At 40.0% G+C, this 27,324-nt stretch overlaps 1 protein-coding gene across 2 annotated transcripts in view; it reads right to left on the reverse strand.

Moving 5' to 3' along the window:
* LOC128879648 (synaptogenesis protein syg-2-like) overlaps positions 1-27,324 on the reverse strand; it is a 138,240-nt gene that overhangs the window by 17,396 nt on the left and 93,520 nt on the right. For both annotated transcript variants that reach the window (XM_054128981.1, XM_054128982.1), the window contains exons 5-9: positions 16,879-17,030; positions 11,863-12,138; positions 11,354-11,513; positions 6,340-6,674; positions 2,773-3,139 (exon numbers count right to left, since the gene is read on the reverse strand). In XM_054128981.1, coding sequence (XP_053984956.1) covers positions 2,773-3,139; positions 6,340-6,674; positions 11,354-11,513; positions 11,863-12,138; positions 16,879-17,030 — 1,290 coding nt within the window. The remainder of the gene's footprint in view (positions 1-2,772; positions 3,140-6,339; positions 6,675-11,353; positions 11,514-11,862; positions 12,139-16,878; positions 17,031-27,324) is intronic.

Below are 27,324 nucleotides of genomic sequence, written 5' to 3' on the forward strand. Positions count from 1 at the left end.
TATTTAAGAATAATACGTGACGAATCTTTTGTAGAATAATAAAATCAATGTTTTTGAGGCGATGCGTCACTTTATGAAAAACCTTCCACCCTTCACAGCCCAGGGACACTTCTGGCACGGACACTAACCACGACGCCGGTGGCTGTTATGGGAAGCCCACCTTTTTTTTCCCTATGAATTTCGTCAACGCGCGCGAAAACGAGAACGATGGGTTTGCTTTCGCCGATTTCGCTTCAGTCGGCATTTTATATCTGCGAGTGTTGGCCGATTTTTGATAGGCGATACTTTGTTTTGTTTGATTTTCGAAAAGCTATGGTTGGGGATGACTTTACCGTCACGGGGGTGTCAGTAGTTTTTTTTTTTTTTTGCAGAAATAGAGAATTTGTTGTAGTATTCGACACTTTGTTTTAGGAGTATTGAAATGTACGTTTTTGTATAGGTATATTTGAAACATGAAATACGTTTCAGGAAACTATCTGAATCATTATTGGACATGCCTATTCGCGAGCAATCGTGTTAGTTGTTATTTTAATAACTATTGCTGAGGTAGAAAGAATTTAATTCCGAAGGTTCTTACACGTCCATTAAACATTATAAAAGTAAACAATGTTTCAGGTCTATTCAACAAAGCCTTCTTTGAGCGATCAACTTATTTCCTAAAGATCCATAGAATCCTCTTTAACTATTTACAAATTATTGTTCCCTTGTACATAATACCAATACAACAGCGATTGTACTCATAATAAACATTCCGTAGAAGACATAATAATGAAACCATAGTTTGACAGGAAACTTCCAACAGCCGCTGTAAACTTCTTTTCTCTATTTTCAATTTTTTCAGCGATAGAATCCGCCCCAGTTTCACAGGACACGCTGTATTGGGCGTCGAGCTCGATATTCGATTAAAAGTACCAGATATCATCTCTAACTGTGTCTTCCAATTTATTGTTTACTTCGATCATTTTCTACTCCGTTCATCGGACCGGACCGGAGCTCAAGAACGGACTCGCTGCTGAGACTTCCGTTTCTTCTTCTGTGTTTGTCAACGGCAAGAAGTTCGTTTCGCGAGCGTCCGAGTTTTCTCAGACTTCCCTTTCCGCCCTCGAGATAATACGAAAATAATCATCGCCGGTAACGAGAAAACTTCTCGACGCTTTGCTGAACTCGATAATGTAAATAACTTTGTTCCAGTCGAATTACAGAATCGTACAGATACAAGCGTCCAGTTTCATTTCTGACGTCCGCGATTCTTGGTCCCGCTGAATTCTAGTCTTGGAATGTTTTGTATTCTTTAGTTAGGCATGACCATTCTTCTACGTACAATAAGTACTTTTTCCTGGTTAACGTACTCATAGTTTGATGGAAATTATAGAAAATGTGAGATCGTAGAGACATAAAGGTCAACTAGAATAGAAGAAATTTAAGATGGAGAATAATTAGTTTTTAGCATGTTCATTTTATAAAGAGAGCCAAGGATAACTATAACATGGCAGTTGTCAACTAGCCAAGCCATCAATGCTTGTATAATATTTAATTAACAAATTTATTCTATTGGTTATCAAAGAATCCTAAAAGAAGCAAAATATTATTCATAACGTTTAGAGCATTTTCAGTGATACTTGAATTACATTAATTTAAATAAAACGAAAATAAGCGGTTCAGTTGGAAGATATTGACACGTAATGAAATAAACGATGACTTTGATTTCCAAATATTAAAATTACTGGGTCTGCATGATGATGACATAAACGCAACGGAAACGTTTCATCGGAAATCGATGAGGTTATGTAATTTTGATTAACGCGTAAAAACACGAAATAAGCAAAATGCAACATGACGTAAAATAAAATAATTTACTCTGCAATTCGTTTCGCAAAACGTATAATTTCTTTCTCCTGTAATTGCCGAACATTTACGATAACCACAGTGTAAATAAATATTTAATTTTTCGCCATAATATTTTTCATTTACCCAGGATTTTGATATGTTAATTAAAATTGTGTAGCTTATCTCAAACTTCCAACTTGTTCATTATGTATCACCCTTTTCATCACCGAATGGAAGTTAATAAACGATGCACAGTAAAACAGAATGTTATTCTGGCATGTTTTATGGCATGCATACAAAACACAAGTTCCTCGAAAACACTCTACACGCCGCGAATATCAATATCGAAATCGCAATTAAAAGTGGAGTAATTGCCATTCCGAGTAATTACCATTCGTTTATCGCTTCTCTTAAAAAAAAAGGCTATTTTCGTTTAATTGTTTTTGCTTTCAATCATTGCGTGATTGCCAGACATTGTAATTCATAATCGGAACAAGTACAATAGGAAGTAGCTGATGAAGTAGCGGATGAAAATGTGAAAAATGTGACAGTCAAAGAGAAGTTGAACCGTTTATCGTTGAACATAACAATAGATTAACCGTATGGTACCTTTTGTGATTATATGCTTTCAGCGATACTATTTAGTTAACGATTCGTATCCTCGATGTTCTTTAACGACGCGTGATTGTTTCTAAACACATAGAGATGCACTGTTCAAAATATCCATTATTGCATTAAAAAGCTGCATTCAATTTTAGGCCAATCCTCTAGAAAACCACTATCCCACAAACAATATCAGCAGCGCGCGAGCCACGATCTCGAAACAAAGGGGCTCGAAATAGCAGGAAATACCCACAGAATCAACTTTCTTATCGGTAGGTCGATTCGACATCTATCAAACTCCTTTATTAATCACGAGGCGTATTAGGAAGTCAATGCACTCACCTGTCGTGTACATGGCGACACCTTTCAGAGTCACTGGCTCGAGAATGGCAGGCTCGCTTCTCCCCTTCGCATTAATCGCGTACAGAAAAAGTCGATAACTCTGTCCAGTCGTTAGGCCCGCTACCTTGAAAGCCGGTCCGCTCGGACTCGCAGGGATGGTTTTGTTGAGCAGAGTCGGTCCGCCGTCTTCGTCGGCGACCACCTCCAATTGGTAGCTGTAAATTGGAAGCCCGCCGTCGTATCCTTCCAAGCAACGCACCAGCAACCCGGTTCCAGACTTCACCCCCAGCTCCTCGATGTCCAGAGGCGCGGACATTTCCGTCGCGCTGCAATTGTGCAGAGCGTACGGTCTGCCTGCGGCTATCACCTGAAATAAAAAATAACGAACGTTTGTTTTTCATCGAATATCGGGCTGAGCTTTGATTCTTTTCCTCTTTGGAAAACTATCACGCCGCTGCAGGGTGACGAGAATGAAACACGCACCAGCAGTCCCTGTTTTTCCTGTATTTTGCAAGCGCGTATGCGATTTTATTCAATGTTTACGGGCGGCATGAAAATACACACCGGAACGGATGTACTGAATTCGCATGAGAAAATTTTTATCGAAAATTTTTATACAAGGAGTTTCGTTCAAAGCGGTAATGGTTCGATGTCTTACGTATCCACACGCGAGGAAAATATTAATTATTTTAATTTCAAATCCACCCCGAATCGTCCAACATGCTAAATTAAAGAAAACATTGAATTTCCCGCAAAGTATTTAATAATAAAAATTCCACGGAACAGTAAAAATAACCATCATACGTACAAATTGTTTCAAACATTTCATGGCTTATAACGAATACATAAACGTTGCAAACAACGTGAAATAAGAAAGAAAATAGTTCTATTTATTTCGTAATATTTTCCTTGGTGGCATTACCTCCATTAAGCATTTCCATTCGCAAAGAAAAGACTTTCATCAATTCTACCGACCGCCATATTTGTAATTCAAATAATTTTTCCCATGTAACGTTTTCGCAATATTGTCCGGAGGCACAGCGGGCAAGACGCAGGATTTCCACCGGAGCTCAACAAAAGCCGGATTCGCTAAATCCTCTCCGTTCAGTATTTCCACGCGCACGTCAAATGAAGCTAGGCTTACAGTACTCTAACGACAGAAAGGCTACCTTAGTATTCTTTGCAAGTGTGATTGATCGATGGCGATGGAAATGCATTTGGAGTGCGATGGAAGAGTACGCAATATATGGAATTTATGGAGAAAATAACTGTAAATTCGACGTGCATGTAATGCAACCCTTTCCGTGTGTGTATCCTTGCGGGTCTATGGATGCGTATATGTGTGTACACGCAAGTAGGATATTCATGATAGATATAACTACGGTTAGATTGAATAGATCCATGTAGCTATCATGCGGTATTGTGCTGACTGAATTAATTGATTCGGGCTGATTGATAGGATTGTTTGAAGATGTTACACATCGTTACAGAAATACCCATTTGCATAAGTATTCGCATACACATCTGATTATGCGATAGAAAATTGTCCCATAATTTCCTTTATTACACTTTCAAAATATGGATTTCATGCTAAAAATGGACAACCTTGTATATCAATTAATAATTCTAATAGTTTACAAGAATTTCACCATTTACATTAATTGTATCCCATTCGAGGATAACATTCCAATTCGGTAAATTTTTGAAATTAATTCGTAATAAAATCGTACGAAGTAGCGATAAATTCTCGAAATGCTATAACACACTGTATACCAATATTGACAGATATGAATTTTAGTTACGAAATACTAATGCGAATTAAGCGTTCATAACGCTGGTACACAATTTGCAATCCACTCGAAACAGTGCAACGATTAGGAATTGCGAACGCCTCTTAATGATCAACTTCTCCTACAATAAATATAAGAGAATTAATTAAGGGAACCGAAACGCAAACACGAAAATTTGCATTCAAGGGAACTGAATGACCCGGAGAATAAAAGATTCATTGTCAAACTCGAGCGAGCGTTCCAGAGATTCATTAACCTTTTAACCAGCGGTCCCAAGTTACTTTCCTTTTTTACGACCATTGAAAGTCCGCGGGTAAATGATGAACCGCGTGATTCATATTTTAATGCCGCGAATATCCAACGTTTAATACACTTTGAAACTGAAACATAAAATTTGAAATTCCCCACGAACACGGACACGTCTTTTTCGAAATGTTTGCTAGGTGTATCGTCGATGACCTATGTTAGAGAGTTAGGGGAGAATGTGAAAGTCGGCCGACATCCATCAAATATCTACCTTGGCCAACCATTTTCCATTTTCGAAGGAATTCGATTCCGAACCATTAAAAGCAATTCTGTGTTTGCACGTCCAATCGGCAATGACGGCCGTAGCGTTCGAATAACGTATCGGCAAAGTGGAATCAGCATTTCCCTCTAATCGAACCAATTCCTGGTCTTGTTTTTTCCAACTATACCGCGCAATCTGCTTTCAAAGATTCGTGTCACCTACTATTTTTTCACGGCTATCGGAACAATTCGACGTAGAGTCTGTTATTACGTCAACAGGTAACTCGCCTGCTTCGTCTAACAATCTTTGCTGTATTCGAATAATACTAAAATTGGAAGAGATTTTGTAAAAGTGTAATAAAAATTGTATCTGCAGTCTTACATAAACACGAAGTAGGCACTTTAAACATACGCGTATTGCTGAAATGAAATCGTTCACTCTTGAATAAATAATAAAATATTTGTTCCTCTGTATCAAATTTCCTTTTCCCCAATTCCAATAAGAGCGTTTTTCTGTTAGCAGAGCTAAAGTCGGGTATCAAGTTCCATTTTTCTCGTTTCGTTCGTTCGGAAGACATCGCAACTCACACACACGAGCGCACCGATTGTCATTGCGAAAATGGTCAAATCGTGTTGATGCTCAAAACGTGCATGTCAGTCGGAAACTCAAAGTTAAATCTTTTATTCTTTTCCCTCCGATACGCGCTCGAGGGTGAAAATAAAGAAGTAAACGGATAGGCCAAAATAAAAAAAAAAAAAGAAATGTAAATCGTGGGAACCTGACAAAGGAAACATTTTTTTTCAAATTATAGTGGCTTCCTTTACACATTTACTTTCGAGCTTCCAGAAGGACACACGAAGTGAATCGAGATACCAGAAAAACTCGGAGAATAAAAAAATATTTTTATATGGTTATTTCATTTGATTCGTAGCTATAAAGAATTAATTTTTCCTCGCTCTGTTGTTCATACTTATGGTTTCTCAATGTTTCGTTACTGTCTGTCAATAAAGTAAGTTTGTCAAATGATCTTCACAAAAAAATCTTAGGATTCGCGTATATGTCATTTTAGATAGATTCAGGTCAGATTTAAAACTATTTTCCTTTTCAACGAGACCAGTCGCGATAGAATGACTTCGTTTTATTTTTAAGCTAGAAAAGACCACCTTGCTGAAATACCTGATTCGTTTATAAACGCTGTTGTGCGCGCCTTTCCTAGGGCTCGCAACCGTGGCTAGTACAGTTGATGAAAAATAGGAGAGGCACATTTACCTGAAAGAGGCACGGCACCCGTTGCTTGCCAACCTGGTTGCTCGCCCAGCACGCCACCGTGCCGTAGTCCATTTCCGTCGCTGGTGTATAGTTTAACCTGGATCCGTGGTACTGCTGGTACTCCTTCAGGCTTTCGGCAACGGACGGTGTCCCGAGCGCTGGCACGTGAGAGTAACGGGTATGAGGTACCTCCATCAGTTCTCCAGAATTATTGAATGTCCAGTGGAAGGTCAACGGTGCTGGGTGACTCTCAACGGAACAAACCAACGACACGGTTTCCTGCTTCAAGGCGCCGACAACCACCTCGCTTCTACCCTCCTTGCATACTGGGATATCTGCGAACATGCATTGCAATTCACTCCATTACCGTTCCTTCACCATGTTTCAAGGAAAGAGTAATATTAATAAAATAGTACCGTTCGAGTAGTAATAATTGTTTCTTTCGAAGTGGTCAATTTGCTTGTGAAAATTAAAATAAAAAAAAATAAAGCTTATAAAAGGGTTAATTGCGCAACCCTTTGTATCTAATGTATGAAATGTAACGTATATTTTCACGGATAAATATAATCGATAGTTCTTTTCATAAATAGTGTAAATGTAAAAAGGGAACAGAAGAATAAATCGACACGAAGTTGGAGTTTAATATTGTTAAACGCGCATTCCAAATCCGAAGCCGTAGAGTGAACCATAAACTGAACGGTCGCTCGGATCCAATTGACCTAACACGAGGGTAAGTCAGACGGTGTGGCCGGTTGTGGTTGTAGCTACCGTTCCGAACGTCTACGCATATATATCACTATTGCAATTTACCGAATTGGAGTAGAACCCGATGCTAACTGAGTAAATTACCTGTCATTATTCAACTCTGACACGCTGTCGAGTAATAACTCTAGACGAAGTAATCGTATTTGCATCTTAGTTTCGTCTAATTATGTCGGAAGTCTCCAAGCTTCGACAACGCTTGAGTTGTCCTACGTTTCTTCGTAATAAAATTTCTTCATCCTTCTTTACTTCAACGATTAGTAAGTCCTCCACATAATTTATTGCAATGGTGTTTGCTCTAGATGGAACTTTAGATATCGAGAGACATGTTTATGACAAGAAATCTTGCACATTTGCTATTAAAGTTCGATACTCTCACAATATTCCCAAGAAACAAACGATATTAATTCATCGTATAACATGTAAACAAGAATTGTTTAAAATCCATTGCAAGCATGCACATCTAGCAGAAGTTTCATTAGGAAGAAATTCCATTCAACTGCAAGATTTAAACCAAAACAGAGTTGCATCGAATGAGACGAAGAATCTAACAAGAGAGTCTAATCTTCGAATGTAATTCGGTGTCTTTAAACGAAACAAGAAGGTCGATAGCTTTTTGCTCGCGGTACATTAAATCGATCGGCTAATAGGAAATACCCTTGACATCGGCATATCCAATAGGCCACGGCATACGGAAATTCCAAATGGCACGGGAGGTGATTTACAGCGGAAGCATCAGATCACGAGACGGCTCCGTTTCAATCTGATGCGTTTGATGCACTGCCGAATTAATTAGTAATACGAGAAGTCGGAGATATTAGCCTCGTGACGGCAAACGTCAATGTATCACCAAGAACATGTTTGTCGATCGGTAAGTCAATATATGCGAGTACTTGTTAGCACGCATTCTATCGTCTTACGAGTTCACTGGGGAAATTCACGCAACGGTGAAAGAGACGCGAGCGACGACTGTGTAAAGGACGATTAACATAGTTAGATGAATGTACTTCGGTAAGTCATTATCAGCAGTTCCGGGGTTTCTAGGTCCTGGGATCTCTACGCCCTACGCTTTCTAGGTTTTGAGATCTGTAGACTCTGCAATTTATAGGCCGCGAGGTCTCCGAGTCCTGAGATATGTAGATCTTGCAATTCGTAGGCCCTGAAATCTTTAGATATCGAGATCTGTAGGTCCTGATATCTCTCAATCCTAAGATTTCCAGTTTCTGAAACCTTTAAATTTTGAGATCTCTAGGTCCTAAGATTTCTAGATTCTGAAACCTTTAAGTCCTGAGATCTGCAGGCCTTAGACCTGAATATATTAGGATTTATAAATTCTCTGATATTTAAAATTTCTAAATTCTGGGATTCCTAGATCTTTAAATTCTAAAGATTCTAAGACCCTCGATTTCTGGAATACTCTTATGTAAACATTCGCAATTAAGCTCAACTCTATTTTACATGTGAAATAGAAACCCCGCAGCTACTGTTTGTTTAGTTACTACCTATTGATTCATCCCGATATATGGAACATGTTTTCCTTTGTCCGTGTCCCATAAACGAGGAATAAAACAGACGATGCGTGTATCGTCATCGATTCGACTACCATGACCGCTTCTATTGTCTTAGGAATTTCCATCGTTTTCGTATTCGCTAACCGTGATGACCTGTGACAATACTGTTTCGCTGCTTCGGATCGGTGTTTTCTCCAAACACAATGCATTTTCGTAGCTCCGGTGAGTTTTATAAACATTGAAACGTACTTCTCTCCGAGCCACGTATTTTCCTACAGTGACGAGACCCGCGGTGTTCTTTAAAACATGACTAAACACGAACTTCCTATCCAAGCGCGTTTAAAAGTGTGTGTACTGTGTAAGGAAGAGTGTTTCGTCGCATACACAGATTAGAGAGTTCTAGGAGTACCGCACGGGATATTATATACATATATAGAAAACAGAGGACACGAGCAGCGTGACAAGCAGTTTCCTGGCTAGGACGAAGGGAATTAACAACGCAACAAAAGGGCAGGTTTATCAGGATCTAAAGTAAACGACACGCGAGGCATATATCACACGAAATTATCCAGGAATTAAACCAGTGGAGAGTTATAAGTATTGGTTTCAATTATTAAATGGCAACTTAGAAAAAATACACAACGATAGATTTAAATATCCAGTGAATTCATTTCTCTTTATTCTCTCAAGTTTTTCATTTTTACCACAATGGAATTAGGACTGGTACTTAGGTAGTGACTTGTGTGCTTCAACAGCATGTTTTTAGAGAGTTGTATGAGTTCACATCCTGCAGAAGTTGCAAGGACATGTGTAATTTTGGCGACTGGCGCCCGAAGGATTGGTCCTGCACCTGTGGGTTAGTGAAGGCTGTCACTTTGCTTTAGGCAAATGCATACGCTCAATTAATTAAACGTTTGTATATGGATATTAATATCTCTATATGTTGTCATACCTGTTATTAGTTTGATTAGAAATAAATTTAATTTTCATTATTATATTTATCAGTCTAGAATGGCTCAAATATCCTGTAATATGCTTCTGAACGTATAAAGGGAGCTACGATGCAACTGAAAAGATTTCATGAAAAATGGTATTCATGAAAATGATTCATAATATTTTATCCATCCGGCAATGCACAGCGCGTTTGAAGACTTCAATTTTCTTAACGAGATTAATACTCTCAGATTTCTTACACGCGTCAGACTTTACACTGGGCAAAGGAAAGCAAAACTGGAATGAAGGTAATTAAAACAGATTAACTTTTTTATAAGACTGCCAATTCATATGATTACTGAAGGTGTACAGAAACAGTAAAATAAACTGTACTTTTAACGGAAAATTTTACCGAGTGATTTTTAATTATATGCATTAAGAGCATCAACAAATTAAGAAATGTTCATAAATTAGGAAATCCACAGTTCTTGGAAAAATCTTCTCGTCGGTAACAGGTACTTATGCAGCGAACCTTGCATTACTTTTCTAATTTTATGTCGAGTGAAGTGAGATAGTGGTTTCTGACTATTCTACTGTTTAATAAAGTAACGAAACAGAAAATATTAAACTTCGTGTCTTTCTTTGACCCTGGTACAATCGGTTACCCTAGTCGTGACAGTACCCTCGATTATCGCAACAGTCTTAGACCCAGCTGTCCCGCAATAATCGAGACTCTACACCCCTGAAATCACAACTACAGCTTCCGATAACACCCCCATAGCGCCGCAGAAATTCTTAGCGCCATCCGAGGATGGGGACGTAGCAATCTTCGAAATTGTTGAGTGACTCGGCTTTGGACCAATGTCAACACTGCATGGGGGAGGAACGAGGGTTAAAACATTACGATGGTTTCGCGGTTCCCTTTAGTTCTGCGCATCCCCCGTCGCCCTCTGGCCTAGCTTAGCACATTGCCAGGCTGCGTTCACCTACACATGAATATTCAGCCGCGCTTTACATACATTGAATATGCATCGCAGTCCTTCCTTCCCTCTTAGGTCATTTACAAGATGCAGATACGCCGGGCCACCGCCACGGGTACCAACCCATTCTAATAGAATAACTCGCGCTGTATGTTTTACAGAAAACTATCCATCCCATCCGCGGTCCTCGGCATACATTCCTCCCCCTCGGACCTCTCGCGCTGATTTTCCAGCAACGCACCGAAGCAACCCTCGAGCCCGATTCCCGCTAGGCGTACTCTGTTGCCACTTGCCATCGATTAAGTAATTATCGAGGACTCGAGGCGAGAGCTGGCAAATTAGAGAATTGGTCCGGGAATATCAACCCCGAACTGCGATCTATTCGCGACCTCTTCCGTTGTTCTTGTGATTAACGAGTGCCAGGCCAAGGGGGACCCGTGATTAGACCAACTTTGTGCTCCTCGAATTCATTTTTCTCCAAACTGTTGTGCGACGGAAACGAAGTTTCTTTCTTGGTCGTTATCTAGCGCGGGATGTCGATCGATTAATTAAAAGTCAGAAACGGATTTGGCTTTGATTATTTATTAAGCATCGAGCGATTTCTGACTTGAGGTTTAGATGAGGGTTGATCCATATCGTTTCATTTTCGAGAATTTTATTTATAGAAGAACGTTATAGGTGAACATTTTTTGGTAAGTTTTGATGAGATGAATTTTTAATATTGGAAGAGAATTGTGGAGGCTAACAGGTAAGAGAATGTCATATTTGATTTGCGAACAGTGTTTGAAAAAATTGGTGTATGCTGAAATACGATTTATGTTTACTCACACATTATTTGGAGCTCTACAGGATTACTGGCAGACTTTCCCTCGCTATTGGCAGCAAGGCAAGTGTAATTACCAGCAGAGTATCGAGTTATGCCTTGAAGAATCAGAGAAAGATCGCTGAGGAGGATACCCGCTGTGGCATTGTTCTTTAACTCTTTACCCTGGAACAAACAACGATAATATTATGTTACGCTATGATACTTACTTAGATATTCGACATGAAGCATCGAATGCTACTTTTGTGTTTGAGTTTGTCTAATTTTTTTAAATACCTTTACACTTGTAAATCATTATATTCAGCTAAAGAATTTTTAATCGAATAATTGCTTTCGACGAAAACACAAAGAAGTTACAATAATTATCATGTTAAAATAGTGAGAATAACGAAACATTATATTTAGTTATTGAAATACAGTTTTCCATCAAACAGTCACGTTAATTTTATCATTTCTAAAATTTCATTTACTGTGACTTGTAAAAATAATAGCGTGACTAGTATGGGTTAAATACATTTTTGAACCAGGAGAGCTTGTACACTTTCGGATTAGCCCTGACGGAGCAATCGAAGTATACATCATCCCCCTCTTTGATATTGTCCGGATTCAAGGTCTTGCCCATCTTGAGAGTCACAACCGGCTTGTACTGCACGTCCAACCGCCACTTGTCTTCCAACTCACTATCACGAATCAAAGGATTCTCGGCTCGGCACGTCAGATATTTGCCATCGTCGTCGATGCTTGGCACGAAACTCAGGACACTGAGGGTTTCATTATTCTCCAGCTCGTACTGCCAACAAAACATAATCCCACCATCAGTTATCGTCACGCAAATATTTCAATTTACACATGTATATTTAATGTTGAATTGAATTGAATAATACTGAAAATAATAATGGCTCGTAGTATCGTCAACCGAAAATATCAAATTAAATGCCAAGTTGTTTGGAGGAAAAAAAAGTCGGCCCATAGAGGGTTAACATACTGAAAAAGTTCTATTCACAAGCCAACGATTCGACATCCATTGATTTCTTTAGCGAGCGTCAACATAGATACACCAGAATTTACATTGACTCTATAACCTTTCCTCTGCTCTCGCGTTAACATTCGCCTTGACTTGTTACCACAGTTGAGAAACGCACGACACGCCGACCAAACAGCAACCCTAATTAAGCAGACACTTTACACAAATCACGACTATCGCCGACAGAATCGCGATTATGCGCGGATCGGTAGAACAGCGTAGCCGAGATTGACGCGTTTCAATTGCTCGAAGACCAATCACGTTGTTGACAACTAGTTTTAAACGTGAATACAATACGCGATACGTCAATGCTCTTCGCGGAGCAAACCTCGTCAACCATCGCTATAGCAGAGCGAACATCGTTCCAGAAGACGGATGTCGGCCATCAGCCCTGTACAGACAATGTCGTTCCTGTCAGACAAATGTCGCCAATCACCTGTGTGGAGCGTACGCTGCTCGCGTAAAGCCAACATCAATAGTCATTCCCAATAAAGCGTGCGTCGCTCCGCTATTAGGCAAATGCTGTCTGATCGGTGAGATCAACAAGAAGTCGTCCTCGCGACTCGAGCTGATCGCCGTTAAAGGATCGCATGAACGTCGCGGATATCAAAGGATTAGCGACCAGGGCTGGCTGTTACCAAGGACAACAGAAAAGGGGAAACACGAAGACAAAGAAATGGGGGAAGGATAAAGAACTTAGTCAAGGCTATGAGAATGGAATATGATTTACGCGGCGGATCGAATAAATGGGATTATCCAAATATATATTTAGGTGATCCCATTTATGCGGCTCACTTGGCTTCAGGTATTTATGGATACGCCAGAGGCGTAGAAAACTGCTCGGAGATACAGAGAAAATAATAAAAAAGAAATTCCTCGTTAGGTCATATTTTAGGAGACTTAAATGTGAGCAGAATCTCACTGCAGAAATTGATTGACTCCACTTTTTGAAAAGCTTAAATTTAAGTGTCAAAGCACTTGGTGTAATCACAACCGTGATATTTCCGGCGATATTAACGCGACAATAAAAAATAGCCTTGCTTCGGGAGTATGTGCCAAATTTTCGTTGATCTTCCTGTAATTGTTCCGTCGTGTCGGACGGAACAGAGAGCGAGCAGATTCGTCACGGGCGCGACGAAACTAGCCGATCAATTTGTCACGTGTTTAATATGAAAATCAATTCGGAGGTCATGCGTATTGCTACGGAAGAGGGACGAGAAAATAAACGGACGAAAAGAGATTAACGATTTTTCGGGATTCATGATGCACCGACGTGGAATTGAGGGAAACCGTGGCGCGATGGGTATGAAGAGACGACGGGGGTTCGGTGACTATCGCTCCCACCCTTCGTGCTTTCTGTTTCTCTTTATCGCACTCTCTAACCTTCCGTTTCCGCGATGCCATTTTAATGATAACGCCACCAGGCATGCATATCGTGGAAGCCAGCGTATCCGGATCGGTATCGCGGATACGATGAATGGAAGTAACGGTTTGTCAGGATGAATGTCGCGTCATGAGTCCCACTTCGACTTTCTGTATCTTTCTCTCCTCGTTCACTCGTCTCTTTGGCACGGTTCTTTCTCCGTCGTTCACTTTTCGTCCCACTTGTCGTGCTGGTGGTTCCTCTATCGCAGAGGTGCACAACTTAAATGTTGCTGGCGACCGAGCCAGCTGTAGGAAGAAAGGGTGGATTTTTTTAAAGGAAAAATGAAATTCGTGTATAGTAGTCTACGAGTAAGGGAAACATGCGAAAGGAAAATCATTTGCAGTATTGAACGATGGGTACCAGAGAATATTACGTTTAAATCAAATAAATTAGTATTTCTTTTTCTATTTCATTCGAAACTACGAGATTTCGAATAAATTTTCGTTATGTTTTTATATGTATTTAAGGATGAATTATTTGTATGAATATACATGAAACATTCCTAAAGTTTGACCAATATCTCGACCTAATTAGAGATGTATGCGTTCAACAGAGTCTTCTGTCTCGTTAAAATCAGGCCATGGGCCACATTAAATAATTTGGGTCACATGTGGCTCGTGTGTTGCGCATCCCTGCTGTCACGTCGCACCCCGCTGTAAGCTTCGTTGCATATAGCGCTTTCGCTTGGTTGCGACGCGATCGAATTTCCCGATAAAGCTCTCCGGACAGTCCAACAGCGCCGTCGATATATCCTGCAGGGAGATTGTATACGGACCACCGTCGCGATTACGCCCGTGTGCAGAAGCTGAAACTTATCCACGCAGAAATTGCGCGGCTCTCTTCCGCATAGGAGTACAAAATAAATCAGATCGTTCATAGCCCGCTTCATAACGTTCTGATCCTTTTAGAGGGCACCGGAATGTTTGGCCGTAGCTCCGCGTGTATTCATCAATTCTTCCATTCACCGCCAGTCAAGCTGCCTCGAATACGAGGGGGTTCAATTATATTGATCTCAACCGCGTTTCTAGTTTGCGTATCGATTCGCGCCCGTCCGCGCGGAAGAAGAAAACTCTCGTGTGATGCCTCAACGGTTTCCTTTTCGAGCTTTAAGCGTCTTACGTGTTTCGTTCCGATTGAATACTTCCGTTGCTGTTTGCGTTTAGGAGGGAAATTTTACGTGAGAAGTTTTACAATGCTTGGGAAAGAGATCCCAGGGTACGTTTCCATGAAATTATGGTGGTTTCGGTTAGATGGAATTGAACGTAAGATTTCGAGATTCGTTTCCATTCCTCGCGTGACTTTTTATTAGATTGTTTGGAATTTACTTGAAATATAAAATAAAATATCAACAATTACGTAAAGGTATACACACCTTGTGTATTGCTACAAATTTTGTCGAAATCATAGCGAAATCGTAAATACATTCTTCGTTATACGTGCATATTGATTAATAATGTAAATTTTTTTAAATATAAAATGGAAATATTAGTGACGGAAATAATATTAGAGTTAACGAGAGTGTCAGAGAGTGTCAGAATCATATTGGAGTCTACTTTAGTTAGCCATTAAATGCAGTTATCATATTACTATTATTAGTTAAATGAGATTTCTTCCTTTTGGCTGTCAGTCAGTCTAAAATTTCTACATTATTTTTAAATTCAATTTATTAACCTTTTCGATGATAAAATCGTCGGCATTAACTGCGTTCGATACTGGGAGTGCAAAAAGCATTTTTTTTTCAAAGTTTTTAATTCAATTAAACTTGAAGAGAGATTCGAGGTACTCCTAATGAACAAGCCACTCTGTATTTTAAATAACCAGTTCGTTCAGTGTACAGGCATGTTGTTACCGAATAAAGTCAATAATATACGTTTTCGTAATAATGAATTTAAATTCTAATGATATCGTATTGTTCAACTCCCCTGAAAATAGTAAACACAGTAATAGTAAAAATAGTAAATAGTATTTGAGAATTAATGCCATACAATATATATCATCGTATGTATAATAACGAATCATTTTATTCCTTAAAACCGAGATAAAATAATTTCTGAATTTCATTTGCTAACAAAGGCACCATCGCCATAACATTTGATGCTTCAAATTGTTACCAAAGTTGAGAAACACGCGATATTCCGTAAACTTCTTCCGAAGTGAAAAAAAAACAAAAATAGTCGAAGCGTAACTTTTCGAAAGCGAAGACTGCCTCTAAAAATACAAACCACCGTCTTCCCTTTCCTACAAATCGCCTTCCCCTAATCGAAAACGATGGAATCTTTTGCACGATTCCTACTTTTCTCGAATCTTCCTTATTTTGTCGTGTTTTCACAAAAAGCGAGATAAGATTCCAAGTTACCACGGAAGTTGAAGCGGAGGAGGCGTTGCCAACTTCGAAACGTCGGAGACCGTTTCACCTTTTCGAACGCCCGACGATTACGAAGACGAAGTTAACCGGCGTCGCGACGATCCGGAAAACCGTTTCGATATGGCGGCAGTGGAAGGAGCGTCGCGAGTGAAAACAGGAAGGTAAGATCTTCCGTAACTTATCGAGAAGACCGGAAGACGAGGGGCGAGGTAAGTCGCCAGTTGATTCGTCCGTGAGCTCGTGTACTTCCTTCGTCAATACGCAAGAAAGTGTCAGACGCCGAACGAAACTGGGACGAAAAAGGCGAGGGAGCCAGACCGGTTCGAGTAGAAACGAAATAACTTCGTTACTTCAACTACCTTGCGAATCGACGCGAATTTCGAAAACCAGCAGGAAGTCGAGAATGTTCCTTGGAGTCGAAGGGCGAACCGCAGTGGCGTTTATCGTTAACCCTTTCACTGCGAAGAAAAACTTCTTCGAAAATTAAGGAACAATTGTCTCGGTGAAAGTTGTTTCGAACGCGTACTTCCCTCGATACTTTTTAATTCGCAATTAAATATTAATAAACAATTATGGATTTTTGACTGTCGATGGATCGATAGGCATCGATAGATCCTATTATGCATCTGTATGAATTAACATGCATAGAAAAACTGTGATTTTCATCCGTGCTCGTAATTGGTACTTTGGATAAATTCCATCCGATAAAACTTACATTCTGCGCCATTTTCTCAATCTCCTGGTTCCCCATCCACCAAGTAATTACCACTTTAGGTCTGGAACCCTTCGTCCTGCACTCCACGTTGTAGTTCTTCTCAGGGGATACTCGAGGCTCCTTCGTCAAAATCTGTACGACCAATGGCTTTACTGGAAAAAGAAACGGAGAATCGGGGTTCGTATAACTTTGATAAGAAACACCAAACCATTACACACTCTTTAAATATTTTATCAACAGTTTTATTTCATTTTTTCTGTCCTTATGGAATACTGATATACATTTCTCAACCATTTGTTGTCAATTAATTTTCATTTCTGATATAACTTGTGCATTATAATTTCTGCGTGATAATTTCGGAAATGATAAAAATAATTGAATCACTCGTTGCAGTTTCACAAGGTATAATAAATTGTTAAACTTTATATTTTAATAACCTAATTTATAGTTCCGGTTATCTAGTTACCCAGTTACACTGCGATTTATAGTACATCCCATAATTCAGATATTAAGGCCACTTTTTGTTTCGTTTTCACTGTGTGCCACGCGTGTCCGGAGGGGCAAGACCGTCTCATAATTCATACACCATATGTGCTACAGTATCTTTTTCTTCAATTTTTACGCCGTACACACAGCACGTTTCGTACATAATTTCTTCTCGAACTAAAATACCATGTATGATTTCTCTCGGGTATCGTTCTTCATACAATTCTTTTCATTTCTTGATTTCATTGTACTTATAATGTATTATTTTTCACTTAACCTAAATTCACTAATTCGTTTTATGAAAGAGGAAATGACACTCTTATAGATTCATAAATTACGCTTAATATTATTCTGCGATTTACTCTAAACATTCTTTAAATATTCTACTTTTGCTTGTATTCGTATATTACAGAACTACACCTTTAGAAGAAATTCATCTATTTTCTAAGCAGCTTGAATTTTCGAAATACTCAGAAATGCTCGGAAGAAACATCTTGCGGCGGATTCGTCAGATTTTCCAGAGAAATCTGTACCTATACCAGGGTGTCCTAAGCATGCAACCCCTCAGCCCCGAGTCGTAAAATAATTTGGCGCGAGAGAGGAATAATAGACGAGGGAGTGGCGTGAACGAGGCGCTAGCGTGTGTATTAAAATCTCGTAAGAACTCCCAACTCGTCGTGGATCGTTATAAAGCGCATTATATACCCAACTTTCACCTACTTGCAAAAACAAATTCTCTCTCTCTGAACAACTTAACTTTAACTAACTTATGTGAGCACCGCTACTTCCGAACTTATCCTCTTTGCTCCGTCGTTCGTGAAAACTGCAAATTATTCTGGTGAAGCTTCGCTCCGTTTTCTTCGCGCGGATAACGCGGACAGCTCCGAGCGACTATGGAACAGGAATGTCTAATTTAGCATGGAACTACGAGAAACGTTTACCGAATGACGACCTGTGGCTAAAACGTCCTGTGCATCTATAAATTGTTCACTCTTCGTGATGGTACGAAATATTTGGAGCTCCGCTCTTTCTTCACCTTTCAGACGAATTGGTATCTGATAGTTGTAAGTCGGATAGTTCTAAAATAGCATTTAACCTAAAATCTACAATGCCTAATGTTTCTTTAGGTTTAATTTGGAGCTCGAAGTGTCAATAAAATGATTGTCGGCGAGGTAATGATGACTTTATTCTCAAATCTAGATAGCTTAGAATGCATGGCAATAGAATGCTAAGAAACATCTGGAGTTGCTGGTAGATACCAGTAAAAAAGGCCTCGAGTGCAAAGGGTTAATTGGGAAGACTGAAATAAGTTTCAGAACAATTCAGCGGCTATAGCTTCCAGATTACAAAAGGAGAGTTTCGAACTCCAAAGAAAGCTGACACATAAGTAACAATGTCCTGTAAAGCAATTTAGCGACAACGAGGTGAGCATGGATAAATAACGAGTTGAAGAAAGCGATGAAAATCGTGGTAGCCCATTGTTAAACGAAGAACTAGTCAGAATTGTTACTCAACATACCAGCTTTATACAAATGGAGACGATTTGCGTCGGAACAAAGGGAATATTTAAAAAGTCAATGGAAAGATGTAAGCCTGCGACAAAGGGAATCGCTAATGAAACCAATCAGGTTAAGTAGTCGAGGTGCTACTATAAGATGATTGGTTGGCTACCGTGAGAAAGTTTCAAGCCACAGGTACTTACGAGTTATGTTGTATGAAGGAAGTGTATGGAGGATATTTGTCCACGAGTGAGCGTTAAATTAGGAACTTTGGGACGGAGGGATTCTATAGGTACAAAATAAAAAATAAACCATCAAGGATGACAAAATTAACGATTCATTTTATCGGTTTTAAATCAGCTTTAGGGGTTATTACGGTCACCCTGGATCAATTCCAACAGATCACCATCCAATTTCATTAGTAGCCAAGGTGGATTCCTCTAAAGAAATAAATTCCAGATGCTTCGTCGCCATAAAACGGTAGGACCGTTTAAGTACATAGTAGTCGTTAAACAAGTTCTAGTGCATAAACACTGCGATTGCAAAACTTTATAGCTACAAGAGACCGTATAATGTGAGCGTAAAGCTGGCCTAAGTGTACGACTCTTCAACACCGACAACAAATTGTAAACCTGGTACATGCTAGTCGTAATATAGGAGTAAATGAATCGCCACCATGTTAGATACACTCAATAAATGTTTCATTCGGTATAAATCGAACCGAGTGATCGTTTGTATGGCGAAGATCAATTACCAGTGGAGTACGTGCCCGAATGCATTCCAGGAATTCACGTGGAATTCCACGCGTGAGGATACAGACGCCAGTGTGCGATGTGTCTGTGTGTTGGGTGAAGAACAAGTAAAGCTCTGATCAATGCTAAATAGTCACTCAAGGCCAAGGTTGGTCTATTCCCAAATAGTCACTCAAGGCCAAAGTTTTATCGACTTCCTTTTTCTCATTTAACTCTAGTTTTATAAATACGACTGCACTGCTGGAGCTGATAACTACAGTTTCTCCTGCCTTGTAACGACGTTTATTCTGAAAATTCATTTTTTTTCTGGTGAATTCCAACGCGACGACATCAAGGGATAAACCCGTCCGATAAAGTAACAACATAACTCCAGTGACTCGGAAGCGCAATAAAAAATACTTCGCGATAGGATACTCGTCTCGTTGATTCCTTGAATCCTGCGCGAACGAACGAGTATCGCGCGAAAGTGGCCCAACGATTCCCGGGAACAACGGCCGCGAACAACGACGGCACTAAACTTTGTTTACACGTGCAGAAATAACGCGGAGAAGTTACAGGAATGAAACGAAAATCTCGAGACTGGCTGATGTACGAATTTCGCGAGAGCCACGGTTGCCTAGGAGCAGGTTTAAGGAGACTCTTTCGGGACGTTTACGGCCCCGTAAACAAGCGAGAGAGGGTTGAAGATCCCCGCTACCGCATTACGTGGAGGAACCTCTTCAAATCCTGTCGGCACGGTAAGGCGATAAATCTCAATTATTTAATTTCTTCGCCGTGAGGAGGCTGCAGTACAACGGCGAATACACTAAATAGTTCGAGCAAATGACGCTTCGCGTAAAAGCTTGGGACAGATTGAAAGAACACAGGACCTATGTTCCGGCAGAGAGTATTGGCTATTTAATTTACGATGAAATTATCCGAGGAAAATAAGAAGGAAACCTTTTCAAATATTATAGACTTCTCACGAAGAATATAGTTGGAAATGATATTTTATACGTCATGCAGTTTATGAGAGAGTTTATTTTGATCCATTTGTGTATAATTTCCCACTAAAATTATCATGAAAAGTATACGAAATCAATTGTTCTTTAATCGTCGTAAAATACGGTCGCTGGTGTCAAGCAAGATTTATCGTGCACAGACGTTTGACAGCAATTACGTCTACTTATGACGTGCAACTTTCTACGGCCAGCGACGGAGAATATTGAACTTCCTATTAACGCCATTATTTATGCGTTGGCTACGGAAATTCATAGGTTAGAACGTGTACATCTGTCACTGTAACTGGATATGTATAGTGCCTGTCCATTTCCATCAGCCATATATCTTGGAACGTCCATTGATTGCAATTATTGCTCGCAATATTGGACTGCTTTAATTACACAGAATAAGATACATGAGATGACCTAAACTCGATAGGTTCCACATTGCAGTCAATCTTCGTTAATAAGGATTATATCAAATAAACAGTGTACCACATATATAAGAAATGAATTTTTAATGCATAAATGGATTTTAACTATATTTTAAGAAAGACATGTAGCCACATTAATCATTAATGTAAAATGAAAGTCGTTCCTAAAACAAATTATACTCTCTATTTAATATATGTAGTTACCTGATTATTGAAATACGAGAACGTTTATTTAAATACAGGATCTAAAAATACGTCTTTATGATGAAAATTTAAATCATCCCAGAAGGAACTCTTGACCTTTTATTAATAAGTGAATCGATTTTGCTACAAGACAGTAAGGACACATATTTGCTGGCATACTCTACACTACAATGTTTCTTTGCATTTCTTACATCTCCCAAACGAGAATCTGAAGAATATTTTTACCGTGGCGAAAGGAGACGATTTCATCGGTATCCTCAATAGTCTCAAAGAAAGGTTGCAACATATTAAGTGGAACCTTTTACGCGAACTTTTTAAAATATTCAATACCGAGCGATGAAATTATTTGAATAGGTAATTCGCCGAGCAGTGCGTTGCATATAAAACAGCTAAAAGTAAGCAAGATTTAAATTGAGGCACTGAACCCTTCTCAAAATCTGATTACAAGTGTTTCTCCTATTTCCATAACTTTAGGACGATTCGAAGAATTATTTGCATTATCTTCATCGAGCAAGAAGGATCTGAAGATACTACTTTCAATTCGTATTCCCTTGTACTCTTTAATCAATTTAAATATCCTTCTCCCATTATCAGTTTTACTATAAGTGTGACGCTCGAGTGAAACGCTCAAAAATGCCCCTCAGTCCTACAGTCGAAACCAGAACCACCCCTTAATGCCCCACGCGACGATCCACATTTCCCGTTCTGCTTCCATCGAGGTGTGTTCCACGTTATAAATCGTCCCGGGGCACTTCAGCCGCGGCCACTCGGTTCACCGTTCCTTCGGCGAAATTTAATAACGATCGGGACCGAAAACAAGAGCCCGGTAGTATCCACTACGGTCTGTAATACCACGTTGCCCATCGCGCGGTCTGCCTCGTAAATTCCAGCGCACGCTTATGCGCCGCCGCAACCAGTCACTCGTACAACCCCTAATTGCCATTAGCCGTAGCCACTTCTCTGAAATTGGTTCCTCCGTTCCGTTTCGTGGCTACGGTGTGCACTGTGCACCGATACGGTGATCCGTCTTGACTCTTCTCTCCCCCGAACCCCCCGTCAACCCTTTCATCCGGCGCTCAACGGATACCTATATCCGCGTTTCTAAGGATCTTGATTCCCGGAAATGGACGATCCCTTGTACACTAAACGGAATTTCCCACGGCTTGTAACGAGGGAAAGCTATTAGAACGTTGATTTCGAACGGCACGACCGAGGCGTTGCGTTTCCGTGACCGGATGGAAATTGTTTACCATCGTTGGTTACTCACGGGATCCATAAAAACTATTGGATTGATGCATAATTATCCGGTGTTCTTTTCTTTTCATTTTTTCACTGAAACTTTCTGAACGTTCGCTAAACTTTCGCTGAAAGTTACACGGATCCATACCGGGGTTAAAATATTTTTCAAATTTGATTGTTACGAAAATATTTATAATCTCTTCCCTCTCCTTTTATTTTTTATGTGTACTAATTAATACTCTGCCTTTGTCGACTGAATTCAATATTCGACATCTCGATTATTTCGAACACTAATCTCCTTAATTTTCCACGCGAATTCATTCATGGTATTTGCGATCACTTCTGTTGTTTTCAATCGAAAATTAATTTTGAACAACTACCAAATCACAGCAATTTAGGAAGCTCCTCTTTATTTATTGTACTTTCTGATTTATTTTGTATGCTACCGAATAGAGTCACCAACTGGGTACGCAGTCAGAGTAATTGGTCTGGGGAATATGTCAAAAGGGTTTCCTAATTATGGAGCACGATCAGAATCACAAAGCCGTGCACCGGGCGCATATTCCAACGGAATACGGTCGGCCTAGGGTTTCTTTCGTCGGATTTTTCCTCCGCTTGATCGCACAGAATAGAGTCGATTCTTTTTTGCTCCTCGAAAGGCAGGAAGGCGTGATCACGATCCAACGACACGCGATGCTTCGTGTGCCAAACGATACACTCTATGGTTCCAGCTTTGCCGTTCTTATCGAACCTTGATACATGTTTCTGACATGTTTCGCACGAAACGAACTTCTGCGATTTTTCGTCTATAATTTCTTTAACGTCTGTGTCTAATTGAAAATAAAAATCATCACCATTTAATCTACATTTACGTACGATCTCATAATAAATCCATTATTTCTGATTGAAAATAAAAGTCTTCTCTTTTTTTAACTTTCATCCACGTGCAATTTTCTCGATGCGATATTTCATTTTCGTTTTGAAATTCAATACATGTTGCCAATTTATTTATTTTGAGGTACATGCAATTTGCTGATGGTTTCTACATCGTATCTTCTAACGTTAAATATTACTTGTAGCATCGCGTTTCGAATCGAGTGAAAAATCAAAATTTTCTCTCTTTAATCTCGCTTTATTTACTTTGAAATATGTTTAATTTTCTGATGGTCTCGAAAAATTTAATTGAAAACGTACACTTCTCCCGAAATATGAAGAACCAGAGGTGATATTCATGACACGTGTCTTTTCTAAATTAACCGATTCAGCTATGAATAATATTTCTTTTTTCTCAGTTCATCCACGCGAGGATTCGCCCAATGGTACTATTAATTGCAACGCACATCATTCACGTTGCATGAATTATTGACTGGCGATAGTATTTCAATCGTTTACCCAGATATATGCTAAACCATCGCAATCAGGAATTAATACCCACACTGTTAACACCGCGCGAGCTACCTTAATGTTTCCATGCGCGCTTATCGTGGCATTATCGTTTTCTGTTCCAATAATTCGCTACGAATCGACTCCCCCGATACACCCCGTTGCGCGGCCGTCAAACCCTCGCTTCGCGATCACGCATTTGTTTTCAGAACATTGAATGACCACTTCCACCCTTCGAAACCGACTTTATGCTGACCCGATTCGCAAAACCGATAAAAGGCGAGCTGCGGTGACCCGAACGAGGACGTAAAGACCCGAGTTGTCGGACGTGCATCGACCTTTTAAACCTTGAATTAAACATGCGTCTAGTTAAGACGGCGTACTTCAATCCCGAAGTGCTGAAATGAATGATTGAAGACATCTTCGAAGTTTAGGGCTCCTTGTTACCGAATCCGGCGGGTCTCGGAGCTGAGATTAATCCAGTTGGAAATTCAATCTCGTCCCTTTCGAGCTTTTATCGCGCGATCGTGTACTATGGTGTTCGAAGAAAGGCACTCGTTCGATTAAACTAAAATCTGTTTAATTTAAAATTCCTAAAGTTCGTCTTACAATATTCATGCAGTAACATTAAATTTACGTACAATTTTTAAGTACATTCACAATGATTTTATTTAATAGATTAAAGGCGAGAATGCTACGCAGGCATCTGAACAAATTTGTGGTTATTACAGACAAAATGCTCCGACATCAAAATTTTGATGTCAAAGATGCTGTAGTGGACCAATCACAGAACGATGCGATGAAATCATGCAAATGGTTGAGAAACGCCACGAACTTTTTCGAATAACCAATGTATTAGATAGATTCTAACAATAATAACATTTTTCCCGTAATCCTAACTGTCCCTTCCTTCTCCCTATGATGGCCACGCCACGTCGCTCTGTGCCAGCGAGTGATCGTTTCTCGCATTCCCGTCACGAGCGGCGCCAAAATGATTTCTCGCGGACAACCGGAATAATTTGCGCGTCAGTGAAAAGAGAGGCACTTCGTCGAATCCGTTGTTAATTATTATTCCGTGAACAGTTTCGACGCGCATCACCGAGCGCGAGTAAATATTCCGACTGAATACGCGCGAGCGTCCGCACGGGTTCACGGATAGCCGAGCAGAACGACGCGTGGTACCGAGCCCGAATGTGTGTTACACGTCAAGTATGCGTCGGAACACATCGAACGAATCGCCGATGGTCGTCGACGCGGTATCTATTAATAATACGACGTGGTGTTTATGGTTAGTCTGTAAACCTTAATTGGCTGCGCATTCAGCCAATTACCAAGGTATTAAAAGGGCAATTATTTGCTAAACTCTCGCGAGAGAATCGTGCCGATGCAGTTTGCGCGAACGTGCTGTCTATGGGATGCGTTGGGATTTGGATGATTATTACGCGATTCGTTTTATTTTTGCGACTGAAACGTAATGGTTACGTTAAATAGGGGTCCTTGTGATATTTCTTTCAAAAGTTATTCTTTCGAACGATTGAACATATTTAAACGATTATTTTTTCGAAAACAGAGAGATTTTTTAAATGGTGTGCAGGTTATTGTAATATTTCTTACTCAGCGGACGAGTTACTTTTTTTTTATCTGCTGTCCACGAAGCGAGAGAGAAACGCAGATGTCGCCAAAGTTAAGGCTGTACAAAAATAAATTATTTCGAGTGCGGGATGCAAGAGGACGGTTTTCATAGTGTCACTTGTTAAACTTTCAGTTCCGTCCAGTAGGTTACATGGTGGTCTATTCGAAACAGAATATTTAAACAACTCTGCCGGATGTGAAAGTACGAAAATTGTTAAGGTCGTCATCTGTATAATTCAGGAAATCCATACGACGAAGAAGCGTAAGAACTTATTAACCCAGTTCGGTTTCGTTTAATATTTTAGGGTAAAAAATGCTGGAAGGATGCAGAAATTAATTCTGTGCCCTGGCATTAATTTAATTATATCTCTAGTTTAAATAGAAACATTTACTGGCGATTTTGTCACGTTAGAGTCTCAACTTTCACGCTAATGAAATTTTTATTTATTTAAGAAGCAGAAATACTTCACTCAATTTCTTTGTTATTCTCCCCTACAATAATATTAATTGTCATTCTTAAAGTAACATATTCCTTCCCTTCGTTTTCGTCGAACGTACCATTCTAAAATTCATTGCACCGTATCGCACGGGTCTCGTACTTCGATGGCGGTCGGAAAATGAACCCCTTTGTTTTCAACCAAAACATTGCCACCAATAAACGGACTAATCGGTAATTGCACTCGCCTTATCGCGCAACTGTATAACCCTCTAACACTCGCATCCACCCCGAGCAGTGCGTGAGTATCTGTAGGTCAATCGACAGGATCAAGCATCTACGAGTTAACACCTCGAACGGCGCTCACAGCCCGTAATGGTTTTACGCGTGTTTACATTATCGTTATCGTTGGGTTCGAATAGTTTCCGCCACCCGTTGCCCTGGTATCCATGGTCTCTACCCTAACCCTCCCCTTGGAACGGTACTTACAGCTCCTCAGGTCGAACAACCACCGACCATCGCATACACGATCGCTTTCTTGCTTCTAAACAACCTGCCGTTGTTTTGCAGTCTTGCGAGCAGAAATTCTTTTACCGTGGCACCGTATAAACATATGCGAAAGCTGTTACACGATCAAAAGAAAATCGAAACAATCGCTGCGTAAAATACGTTAATTAAAGTTTCCATTAAAATAAATTAGAATTGAAACTCTGATATCGATTACCGATTCAAAATACCTGACATATATAAAGTGGAGCAACACTGTTGCGAGTAATTGTTTGTTTCCAGACGCGTGAGTAATTACTTACATTCACTTTTGTCCCGGTTAGATCGCTAAAATATCAGAATGTGCGGCGCCTCGTCACTCCTATCGACCGACGACGCTTGAACATGAAGCCCCCAACACCGCGAGCTCCGCTGGAAGCACGGAATCGAAGCTGCAGACCAGAAAGCACGCGATCCACTGATCCGTCTTGCGAGAGGCGCTACTGTTATCTTCAACGACCGATCTCGAGCAGACGACTAATAGGTTCGGCGCGCGAACACCTTGTCTTGGCGGGACCACGTGAAAAGGCGTTCAGCGGCTACGTGCCCCGTTGGATCGGCCGCCGCGAAATCGTCGTGGAGAATTGTTTAAACGCGATAGTAGATATAACGATAATTTTCCTGACCGTATTCGTGATCCGCACGAGCATACCGAGTTAGCTTTACGAATATTACGTTCGGAGCGTTTATCGCCCGATCTACCACTGAGATTTTCCCTTGACTTCCGTTTCGATTGTTTAAATTCGAATTAAATTTCTATTAATGTTTGCGAGTTGTATGGATTAATTTTCAAACGTTTTCGAAATGCTTTCGAGAAAACAACTTTTAAATATAGTTACGATTTCGCCGTTAACC

This window comes from Hylaeus volcanicus, chromosome 7 (genome assembly GCF_026283585.1).
Source record: "Hylaeus volcanicus isolate JK05 chromosome 7, UHH_iyHylVolc1.0_haploid, whole genome shotgun sequence".
Taxonomy (NCBI): Eukaryota; Metazoa; Arthropoda; class Insecta; order Hymenoptera; family Colletidae; genus Hylaeus; species Hylaeus volcanicus.